This window comes from Danio aesculapii, chromosome 19, assembly GCF_903798145.1.
Source record: "Danio aesculapii chromosome 19, fDanAes4.1, whole genome shotgun sequence".
Lineage (NCBI taxonomy): Eukaryota > Metazoa > Chordata > Actinopteri > Cypriniformes > Danionidae > Danio > Danio aesculapii.
The window spans coordinates 2740940-2753970 of NC_079453.1; the positions used below are offsets into that span (position 1 = coordinate 2740940).

The window sequence follows — 13031 nt, forward strand, 5'->3', positions numbered from 1 at the left end:
TTCCAGCCAAACTAAAAGAAATAAAACTTTCTGCAGAAATTTTTTAATGCATATATATATATATATATATATATATATATATATATATATATATATATATATATATATATATATATATACACACACACAGTTAAAATCAGTTTTTTTTTCTTTTTTAAATATTTCCCAAATGATGTTGAACAGAGCAAGGAAATTTTCACAGTATGTCTGATAATATTTTTTCTTCTGGAGAAAGTCTTATTTGTTTAATTTCAGCTAGAATAAAAGCAGTTTTACATTTTTTAAAAACCATTTTAAGGTCAAATTTATTAGCCCCTTTAAGCTAAATTTTTTTTCATAAGTCTGCAGAACAAACCATCAATATACAGTAACTTGGCTAATTACTCTATCCCTAACCTAATTTACCTAGTTAAGCCTGTAAATGTCACTTTAAGCTGAATAGAAGTGTCTTGGAAAAATATCTAGTCTAATATTATTTACTGTCATCATGACAAAGAGAAAATAAATCAGTCATTAGAGATGAACTATTATGATTAGAAATGCATTGAAAAAATCTTCTCTCCGTTAAACAGAAATTGGGGAAAATAAAAACAGGGGGTCTAATAATTCAGGGCGTTTAATAATTCTGACTTCAACTGTAAATACTGTGAAAATGTCAAATATTACTCAAATTAAAATTTCACAGGAGGGTGAATAACTTTGCTTTTAGCTGTATATTTTAATCTTCTATAATTTAAAGGTGATTTTTGGCATTAAAAATTAAAGCACCACCATTATTGCTGTACACCCCAATTATGATGTTCTGGTGATCTCCCTTAACGAACTTTTGTGATTAATTAAATCTTTGATAACATTAACAATATTCCTATAATTGAAGACAAAAGTGTGTCGTTATTTTTCAGAATTGTTTGTGTAAAATGTTGTCATTGTACTATCAGATACTAATCATGCAACACAATCTCACAGGCAATTCGTAACTTTTTGATTTAGTGGCTAATTCGTATGAATTCGTATGATCTAATTCGTACAATTTAGTACGATTTGCTCATCCCCCAATGACGGTTGGGTTTAGGGGTGGGGTTAGGTGCCACGCCTCCTTTTTAAAATCGTACAATTTCGTACGACTGAACTCGTACAAATTAGCCACTAAACTGACAAAACGTAAAATACTTACGTTTTCTCGTGAGATCAGGCTCAATCATGACATCATGTTGATTTAACTCATAAGACTCATTTACACCAATACATTTTAGTTTGAAATTAAAACACTCAACTTTTACTACGGTTACAGCTTCTATCCACACTATCAAACTATCTGGTAACTGATTGCTGCTACTGTTTTTTTTTTATCATCCAGCCAAGCTGTCATTACGCTTTAATTTACCAGCTATTTATGTTCTGGTTGTACAGAAGTTACTGAACTCATTTAGACTGTTTGACAAATATTTCTCAATTTCTGTAGATGTTTAAAACAACTACATGCCTTAAGAATTAACTAAATGTTTCACCAAACCCCTTAACAGTCTTGTTTTTATTTTTTTCATTCATTGTTCTCACAGATTCGATACCATCTCCACATTTTAGACTTTGGGTCAAAAGATTTAAAAATAATTTTAATTCAGAAGTTGAAGACATGTTAAAGAAATGCATTCATATCCTTCTATTGCATTCAGAAATTCATTTCTAATGTTTTAGTCACTAAAATAATATATTTAAAAACAAATAAACAGCATGCCATCGTCACAAAAAAATAAAACAGCATAAAAATATATTTTTCACACACACTCACACTTATGATCTCCTGCCAGCACAACATTTTACAGCACAGCAGTTTAAGAAGTTCAAATTTCTGAGTTTTTAAAAGGTAAAAATATAAATTTCACATATTTAAAACATTAAAATGAGCAGAAAAGATCAATCCAAAAAAAAAAAAAACTGCTCTTAATGTTGGCAGAAACATTACAGTATGTTACCAGTTCTTTATTTAAACCTCACTGTAATTATTTTAATCCTTAAAGCAATAAAAAACACTTTTAGAGCAAGATCCTTATTATTATCAATTATAAACAGGATTACATGAACAGTTTAGTTCCCAAAATCATAAAAATGTCCAAAAGAGTCACGATAAGCCCTTTTCAGCTTGATAACACTGCTTAGATTGATTTGGCAGACGCGCCATTAACTGTGTGTGTCAAAAAGAGGTGTAGTTACTGCCCTCTAGTGGCGGACAAATATAAACGTGCAAATCCTCCAGAAGAAAATCAATTTATTACATTCTGCAAATATAAATCACACAAATAGATCTCAGCGACGTTAAGTTAATATAGTTCATAAAGGACAGAAATCACTTGCTCTTCTTCTTCTTTTTAGCAGCAGGTGTTTCGGTGTCGTTTTCGGCCTCCAGCGCTCTCTTTCTGCTGGTTTTATCACTGATGTACCCGCTGGAGTCACTGGTGGGTACGATCTCCGACGAATCCAGCTGCTTGTCTCTTTTCTTCTTCTTTTTCTTCTCTTTATGCCGTCCGTTTGCATTGCAGTCCTCCTCTGTTGTGTCCAGAGCGGTTTCAAGGTTTTCTGAGGTTTCCTGCAGTCTGTTGTTGTTCATAAACCCGTCCATTGATGACTCTGTATCATCCTTGTCTTTTTTCTTTTTCTTCTCTTTATGCCGTCCGTTTGCATTGCAGTCCTCCTCTGTTGTGTCCAGAGCGGTTTCAAGGTTTTCTGAGGTTTCCTGCAGGCTGTTGTTATTCATAAACCCGTCCATTGATGACTCTGTATCATCCTTGTCTTTTTTCTTTTTCTTCTCTTTATGCCGTCCGTTAGCATTGTAGTCCTCCTCTGTTGTGGTTTGGTGGTTTTCTGAGCTTTCCTGCAGGCTGTTGTTAATCATACACTCGTCCATTGATGACTCCGTATCATTCTTGTCTTTCTTCTTTTTCTTCTTCTTGGGTTTTGGACTGTCAGTCGTGTCTTCTATGGTGTCGGCTTCAGTACTTGGTTCTGCAGTCTCTGCTTTTTGTTCAAATTGGGCCACGAGCTCTTGCACTCTGAAAGCCAATGAGAAATCATTGTTAGTAAATGAAGCCACGTGTATAATAATGGTGCGATCAGTACATGATGTCAGTCTGACTCAAATCAAACCCACATTCATTGATATGCAGTGAAAAGCTTACACAGACCTTCCTTCAGAGAGTCCTGACCTTCAAATAGTAACAACGATAACAAAATAAAATAATAATATTAACATAAGAATCTAAATTATGGAGAAATAGAAGTTATGCAACAGAAAATAAAATGGATTTATTTATTTATGTTTTAATGCCATATCAGCAGCATTGGCTGCATTCATGGCAAAAAACAAATACTAAATATACAATATTCATTCATTCATTTTCTTTTCGGCATAGTCCCTTTATTAATCTGGGGTCACCACAGCGGAATGAACCGCCAACTTATGCAACATATGTCATTAAAATTGATGTGCATATCGCACTTCCGGCCGGCCGCGTATCCGATCTAGACTTTACCTTGTAGGCGTTCCGCATAGTTCGGTTGCGCAATTCTGATTGGGCCGAATGAGTTGGCTAGTAAGACTGTCACACATCATACACGCATTTCCTGAGTGGGGTAAAATAACACATATTTCATATTGCAGCCTCGTGCGATTAGCTAATTGGAACGTTTGAAATCACGATTTCGATTCGATTAATCGCACAACTCTAGTACACTTGTAGTGTGAGTGCAAAGCGTGCCTGAAGCCGAAAGTGAAGACGCGACGTCACTTTTAAGGGGCTTTCTCATATGGATTTCCTAATCATTCTTACTTTACAATGAACACGAGCTGTCAGTTTATTAAAGACGCAACCCCTCACTGTACATCAGCTGCACCTTCAGCAAATCTCCTAATACCAGCAGCACGAGGACGTTCATGATAATCTGTGAGCGTCAAAAGTGCTGGATCTGTTCACTGCATCCCAAACGACTAAAAATAATACAAAACAATATAACTAAAGCATTGTCCACTGTGCTGAGCGAGAGCGCTTCTCTTCTGTTAAACTGAACAGTCGCATCATCGATGACGTAAGTGTGCTGTGGCTCGGAAGGTAAAGATGCAGTGTGAGTGCAGGCCTTCGGGGGAGAGAGGAGGGGGACGAGTGTGCTTTGGCTCGGTTCAACAAATGTGGCTAGTGTGAGTTCGCACTTAATCACACAGTGTGTTTTAGTGGATGACAAATTATATCACATTTGGGACTCAAACAAGGAAAAACTGAAATGTTTACCTTTTTAGAGGTCTTAAAGGATAGTTCACCCAAAAATGAAGAGCATTTACTCTCTACAATCTGAAGCTGTTGAAAACTTATCAATCTTTATCTTCTTTTGAACACAAAACAAGATATTTTGAAGAATGCTGGAAAAAAGTAGCTGGAAGCCAATGGAAACACAATGGAAATTAGCTTGTGGCTTTGTGTATTTTATCTTCCACAATTTTAAAATATGCATGAATTAGTCTGGACTCGTTTGTATATTCTTGTTAAAATTGTGAAATAAAAACAAACAAACAATGAATGACTAGTAGTCAAAAAGCTACTATGAAAGTCAAAGGCTGCTTTTTCCCAATTCATCAACAAAATATAATAAGTTTGGGTTATTTTTTTATGTCATAGCAGCAAGTCAAGCTAACTGCTTTTATTGGTTCAACGTGACTAATGAAACATGCAACTATGGAATCATCTCACAGAATGATTTACTACAAGTACATTGCAGAAATGTACTCGTTCATATGTGATCATATAAATTGAAAGTTAAAGAGTTTAAGTTAGGTTAATTGGGCAAGTCATTGTATAACAGGGGTTTGTTCTGTAGACAATAGAAAACAAATATTGCTAAAGGGGGCTAATAATATTGACCTTAAATTGGTTTTAAAACTTTTTTTTTTAATTATTCTAGCCGAAATAAAAAGACTTTCTCCAGAAGAAAAAATATTACAGGAAATACTACCAGATTAGCTAAGTCAAGTAAAGGAGGTCGAGCCTTCTCATTTATAGCTCCTAAACTCTGGAATAGCCTTCCTGATAACGTCCGAGGCTCAGACACACTCTCCCAATTCAAAACTCGATTAAAGACCTATCTGTTCAGTAAAGCATACACTTAGTGCACCACTTAGTGGCCTTCCACACAGGTTTCTGCATCTTGTTTATATACACTATGAACAGCAGCTACGCTAATTATTCTCTTTATTCTCCATTTCCACCTGGGGATACTCTTCCCAAGGCCCTCAGACTATGCAGAGTCACTGATTCGATCCAAGACCAGCGTCGAGATGATCCCAAGGTTTCCATATCCTGGACCAGGCCGTATCCTGAGCAGCTACTGTGGTGGTCATGGAGGAGTGGAGAGCATGAGACTGATTCCTGTGACGCTCCAGGGACAGACGAGTCTTCGCTGAGGCCAGCTTCCAGCCTCCGAAACTGAGACTGCAGCTCTGCACAAGACGTTTGGCCAGCGGAGAAATTAAAATGGTCGTGCCCAACTGAGTCTGGTTTCTCTCAAGGGTTTTTTTCTTCACTTCCGCCATTAGTGAAGTTTTTTTTCCCTCTCCGCTGTCGCCACTGGCTTGCATGGTTCGGGATCTATAGAGCTGCACATCGTTGGATTTGCTCTTCAGTATTTGGACTCTCAGTAGTGATTATTAAACCACACTGAACTGAGCTGAACTGAACTGAACTTAAACACTACAAACTGAACTACACTGTTCCTACTTACTATGACCCTTTATGTGAAGCTGCTTTGACACAATCTACATTGTATAAGCGCTATACAAATAAAGGTGAATTGAATTGAAATACTGTGAGAAATTCCTGAATCTGTTAAACATCATTTGGGAAATACTTGAAAAAGAAAATAAAAATCACATGAGGGCGACTAATTTTGACTTCACCTGCAATGTCAGTTATGCATTAGCAGAGGATGGCTGTACAGTACCTGGATCTGTCGAGTCGTCCTCTGATGAGCAGAACACCTGCAGCATCTGCGTCCAGCTGAAAGACCTCGAACTCCAGATTCTGTCCGACACACAGCCCCGAGTCCCTCCACTGATCCGAGGTCAGCGCATTCGGCTTCACCACCGACGCGTTAAAACAACCGTGAACCAGACAACCCACGTGACTCACTCCCATCTTATTAATCACACCCTGAAGAACGGCACAGACACAACATTAAACACCTTCAGATCAGTAACAGGATCTCCAGATCCTCTCAGACATACGGTGGGGAAAATAAGTATTGAACACATTGTCAGGTTTTTTCCTGGGATTAATATTTCTAAAGGAGCTGTTGACATGGAATTGAACCAGATTTTGGTTAAAATCCAAACATAAAAATGAAACAAAACAAACAAAAATCTGAAAAATTAGTTCAGTGTAATGACAAGTGCTGAACTACTGAAATGTATTACTTTATCTAAAAGGCTTGTTTGGTGCGGCAGCTTAAATCTTAATGATTCTGTGGGCCATTCTTCAGCTTGATTTTCTTTCTCTGAAATCATATTAGAGTCTTCATGTCTGTGTTTTGGATCATCGTCTTGCTGAAATGTCCGCCCTGGTTTCATCTTCATCCTCCTGCTAATGTAGATGTTGGACTGAAGCAGCTGATATTCATTTACACTGAGGAAGGGCAGAGGAGTGCTGAAGAACTGATAAGAGATTTTAGCTGCTGTCTGGGCTTTCACTGCTGAACTACACCTTCCTTTCTTCATGTGTTCAATACTTTCCCTGTGTCATTTCATTTTTTTACGTTTAACTTCATTTGAAAACTAATTAGATTAGTTTTCTTTGCACATATGGATTTCTTTGATTGTTATCAACATCCGGTGATAACTTCAAGTCAACGGCACCTTTAGAAATATGTTTTCTGAGAAAAATGGTGGCGTACTTAATACTTATTTTCCCCACTGTACCACCAATTACAATTGTGAGCACAAACCAGTCTTATGTTGCATGCTGGAGGGAAAAGCCATAATAAATTAAAAATTAGAGCTGCACAATATATCCTATCGGAGTCACAGTGGTGCAGTGGGTAGCACAATCACCTCACAGCAAGAAGGTTGCTGGTTTGAGCCTCGGCTGGGTCAGTTGGCATTTCTGTGTGGAGTTTGCATGTTCTCCCCGTGTTGGCGTGGGTTTCCACCAGGAGCTCAGGTTTCCCCCACAGTCCAAACACATGCGCTATAGGGGAATTGGGTAAACTAAATTGACCATAGTGTATGTGTGTAAATGAGTGTGTATGGATGTTTTCCAGTGCTGGGTTGCAGCTGGAAGGGCATCCGCTGTGTAAAACATATTCTGGATAAGTTGGTGCTTCATTCGGCTGTGGCGATCCCTGATTATTAAACTGACTAAGCCGAAAAGCAAGCGAATGAATGAATAAATATATCATTTCAGCATCGATACCGCAATATGTGCATCGGCACATCACAGAATCTGCAAAGGAAAAACCGATAAATATGCTTATTATAGCTTTTTATAACTATTGTATGGAAAATACCCAAAAACCTGTTCTTTCACAATGGATAAAAGAGATGTCTGATAATCTTGCTTTTGAACAATTAATATATGCAATTAAAAGTAAATCAGAGACTTAAAAAAAAGTGTTGTGCCCATTCACGTCATTTGTAAAGAGACAGATAAAATAGACTAATTAATCGCCCGTTTCCACTGAGTGGTACGATACGGTACGCTTTTATGGCCATTTCCACTGTCAAGGGGTACCTAAAAGTGAACCGTACTGTACCACTTTTGGTCACCCTTTGCAAAGTGTACCAGCAGGCCCAAAGGGTACCATAAGGTGAAGCTAAACGCACAGCTGACACTATTGAGTTACAGAGATACATCACTCACAGAAGCAGGAGAATGAAAACAAAGGCCATTTTTTAAATCACAGCTAAGACATTACACCATAATAATATATACATATAATAACAAGCCATGGTTGACCAAAGCTCAAACAAACCTTGTCGTCGTCTTGATGAACAGCCACAAAGCCAAGAAGAATAAAATCTGCCGTGTGCTGTTGTTGTTTTATGAGCCCGTCTAAAAGTACGAGCGCTTTCACTTTCTCCAGAGAGCTCGTGTGCGTTCGCTGCACGTCTATATTTGAAATAATGAACTTATTGAGCTCATATTAATAACGTGATCGTGATCATTGAAGCGATCTGATATCCAATCCTTTCAAAAAGAGGCATATGCGAGAGTGAAGTGTGAAAAAATAAAGGAGAAGCCGGAAAAAACAGCAGCAAATTATGCTTCAGCAACCTAAAACATGAACAAACTGCCACGTTTAACTATTATCATAACCTTTTGCACTATTATGAACTGGAAATGAAGAAATTACTCTCTAACAAGAGGCTACATGTGCTGCTGAAGATTAAAGACTCAGATGAGAGGTTTGCACTGACTGTAGGCTATATTTTGTGTTGTTTTTGAACCCAAATAAGGACTAAATGCATGTTGTGTGTAGTTTTTCTGTAATTGGTAACATATCGGAGACTGTAAGGGTCTGTATGTGTTTATATGTGTAGCATTTATTTATTTATTTCATATAACTGCAGACGTTACAGTAGGCTATTTCACACTACTATCATTGATCTGAAGTTATAATCAAATCATGTTCATAGAAAGGTTAGTAATGAACATTTATACAGTATTTATGTGTATAAAGCATCTGTTTTGTGAGAAGTGCTTCTCATATGATATGAGAACGACCCGTATGGCTTTACTGTGACATTTTCTCGAGTAAAAGTGACGCCGTCTGAAACTTTCTGTTGTACACCATGCACACCAAAAAGGCACCCATTTGGCAGTGGAAACGCAAGCTTGATAAAGGTGACCCGTACTGTACCACTCAGTGGAAATGGGCCATAATTAAATGTTTTAATTAGATTTTTTATTCCTAATTTAATCTTTATCGCATTTAGTATTTATTTTTAGAACTTATTTAAACTTGTTTGTTGGGGCGGTAAATGTTAAATACCTTAATATTCTGTTCTGTTCACTGGGGTTTTGTAATAAAATGAAAATGAACAAAGTAGAAAAAATAAACATACCACCAGCCTTGATCCCTTCTTTGGTGTGAAGATCACGAATGAGGCCTCGATGTTGAAGTGAATAAAGCCCTGATCATCAAAAATATTCCCATGCTGTCCCACGACTTTAATGTTGTCATACGCCACAGGAACACCATTCAGACTGCAAAACCAGAGAACAAATGGAGATTTCTTTACTCAGAATCATTATTATGGGTTAACTTAGCTCAAGACATGTATAATTTGTCATTATTTATCACAATAGATATTAACTGAAGGTTTATTCCAGGAAAACTGACAAATTTCTCTCCACTGATTTAGCAGATTTTAAGAGCTTTTTGTTCATTCAAAATGCTTGAATTAAACAGCTTGCTTCATATGGGTTATTTTATGATCAGTATGTGAATGTTTTGAGGAGATCTGGGCAAACAGACTTTCAGAAATCTCTTGACTTGATAATTAAATTAATTTGTGTTTTAAAGATGAGCTAATTCCTTACAGGTTTGAAAAACACATGAGAGGAATTAAAAGGGGAGAGGTTTTATTTCTGTGTAAATAAACATTTTAATAAACATTGTTGATATAGACATTTGATGTTTTATTTGATTTTGTGGTTGAGCAAATGTCAATTAAAATTGAATTAACTTTTATTCATGCATTTCTCACCATTTAATTTTTACTGTAAGTTAACTGGACATTTTAAGTCACAATATATGACTCTTCACCTGATCAAATTTTATCATCATAATACTTTGACACAATCTTTTACATCTCTAGCTTTAACCCAGTTGTAATAATTTAAAATGCAGTAAAATTAGGTTCAACTGTATATAGTAACAAACAAGTCAGAATTATTAGCCCCCCTGTTTATTTTTTTCCCCCAATTTCTGTTAAACGGAGAGCAGATTTTTCTTTTCAACACATTTTTAATCATAATAGTTTTAATAACTCATCTCTAATAAGTGATTTATTTTATCTTTGCCATGATGACAGTAAATAATATTAGACTAGATATTCTTCAAGACACTTCTATACAGCTTAAAGTGACATTTAAAGGTTTAACTAGGTTAACTAGGTAGATTAGGGTAATTAGGAAAGTTATTGTATAACGATGGTTTGTTCTGTAGACTATCGGACAAATATATAGCTTAAAAGGGCTAATAATATTGACCTTATGATGGTTTTTAATCTAGCTGAAATAAAACAAATAAGACTTTCTCCAGTAGAAAAAATATTATCAGACATACTGTGAAAATTTCCTTGCTCCATTAAACATCATTTGGGAAAGAAAAAAAGTTCAAAGGGCTTTTTTTAATAATTCTAATTTCAGCTGTAATGTAATATGTGCTGTTCAAGTGTGAATTTATGCAAAAATATACATGTTACTCTGAATAGAAATGAAACATACGTTTTCTGACATTTTATTCTGGCAAAAAGTTATTTGAAAAAGTTAAACCCTGATTTGCTTGCGTTAAAGGAATAGTTTGCACAAAAATAAATAATTTCCTCACCATTTCTCACACTCAATGTGGTTCCAAAGTTTTATTAATTTCTTCTGCTGATCACAAAACTAAATATTTAGAAAAATGTTGGGAAAAAGCAGCCACCGACATCAATAGTATAGATATTAATAACCGTGGGTCAGTGTCGTAAGCTGTCACTTTGTTCAAAAACGAATGAACCATTTTACCTCAATGAAAGAAAGCATGAGAAAGAAGTATGAGTGAATGATGACAATTTTAATTTCGAGGTGAACTACCCCATTAAATATGCTTTCCATGTTTATAAAATCACTTTTATGACACCAGAACCGGGCGTCAGGTCTCAGAGCCGCGCATGAAAACAAAGCGCAGTGTTGACGTCATTAATTATGATATTAATTAATTTCTTTTTCCAGAAAATGTGTTTATGCTGTACCTGTTGGAGTATTTTAGCAGCTCGGCGTTGAGTTGCTCCTGTATGCCGGTTTTCTTCTTCTTCAGGTGTACGGGCGGCAGGGAGATGTGTCTCCGGTGAGTGTCCAGAACCAGACACGAGTATCTGGCCTTCAGCAGCTTTACCGCGTCCGCGAATGACGGGATGAGGCATGGAGCCGCCGCGGGGCCGCCGGTAACACTCCCGCCGGAGTTTAGCGACACTTCTGGAGGATTTGTGACGGGTTTCGGAGCTCCGTCCTGCTGAGTCCAGTTCGCCATGCTGTACACATGTGGAGGAGCACGTGGTGCGTTTGTTCGTGTGTTTAAACGAGTAGAGACGTGTGACCCCCGGCGGAGAGGAGAAGAACTACACACACACTGAATAAATATGACGCATTGCTTCCCCGCGTTATTGGAAATATATTAATTATATTTTATATTAATTTATTACGTCATATTAATTTATTATTTATTTATTATTAATTTATTATTTATTTTGTAGTCCAACATATTGACATTATTTTTATCAGAAGAATTTATTGTTATGAAATTGTCTGTACAACTGTACAAAATCCATTATAAACATTTTAGGCATGTTATTTACTTATTAAACCTATTTAGTTACATTTTTAAATTATAATATAAAGCATTACTAACTTTTGTTATTAAAATAAGTAATTATCATGAATGATGCATAAATAAATAGTTAATTTTGCTTGAATGACATGCAACTTAATGCAATATAATTTTAAAGCAAAATATTGACATTGCATGTATCACAAGTACCAAAGTCATATTATTTATTTAACAACATTCATTCATTCATTTTCTGTTCGGCTTAGTCCCTTTATCAATGAGGGGTCACCACAATGGAATGAACCGCCAACTTATCCAGCATATGTTTTACGCAGCGGATGCCCTTCCAGCTGCAACCCATCACTGGGAAACACCCATACACTCTTGCATTCACACACATACACTACCAATTTAGCTTAATCAATTCACCTATCTAGTTATATTTTAAAAGTACAATATAAAGTATTTAATAACTTTTGTTTCGGGGAACAATGTATTGCAATTATAAATAAAGAATTATAAATAACCAAATGTATGCTGTGTGAAGTCTTTTTATGTGTTACTAGTCAAGACACACACTACATTTGACATCTTTATTTCATTTTCATATGAAGCCTCTATATAAAAATACTGTAAATCAATAAATATCTTTACAGGCATTTTACAGTGTGCAATTTATACGATCGGAATAAAAGCATTCAGTATACCATACAATATCAGGATTACAATTTCAGATTGAACATTCCCTTTATGTAGATACAGGGAGAGAGAAAGAGAGAGAGAGAGAGAGAGAGAGAGAGAGAGAGAGAGAGAGGTTGATCAAAGCTTTAATTTTTTTACATAATGTCCAGAATTTGTAACATGATCTCATTATCTCTTCATATCGTATTCATTTTCCTTCAGCTTACTCTCTATTTCAGAGGTTGCCACAGCGGAATGAACCGCCAACATATGTTTTATGCCCTTCTAGCGGCAACCCAGTACTGGGAAGCACCCATACACACTAATTCGCACACACACATTCACACTACGGCCAATTTAGTTTATTCAATTCCCCTATAGCGCATGTGTTTGGACTGTGGGGGAAACCGGAGCACCCAGAGGAAACCCACACCAACACGGGGAGAACATGCAAACTCCACACAGAAATGCCAACTGAGCTGTGAGGCAACAGTGCTAACCACTGAGCCACCGTGCCACCCCTCTTCATTTCAAAAAGGATTAAAAAGAGCATTTTCAATTTTAAAATTCAACTAAAAAGAATTAAATTCAAGATTATTAATTAATTTATATAAAAATTTGATTTTTATCCTTCGATTTATACGTTTCAACACTGATTCTGCATCAATTAAATAAAGGTGCAATTCATTATTTTCCCTTGTCTTCCAAATTGCAATTTTTGCCATGCCAATCAAACAATTTAATAAACACTCTTTAATATCCACCACTTTGTATCTGAT

The 13031-nt window shown here is 36.2% G+C and overlaps 1 protein-coding gene across 1 annotated transcript; it reads right to left on the reverse strand.

Annotated features, from left to right (window-relative positions):
* Positions 1-1534: 1534 nt before the first annotated feature.
* On the reverse strand, positions 1535-11299 carry polr1f (RNA polymerase I subunit F). The gene is made up of 4 exons (XM_056480490.1): positions 10997-11299; positions 9101-9242; positions 5983-6191; positions 1535-3047 (listed from the first exon to the last, which is right to left on the reverse strand). Exons 1-4 carry the CDS (start codon positions 11272-11274, stop codon positions 2345-2347), a joined length of 1332 nt encoding a protein of 443 aa, XP_056336465.1. The 5' UTR covers positions 11275-11299; the 3' UTR covers positions 1535-2344.
* Positions 11300-13031: the final 1732 nt, after the last annotated feature.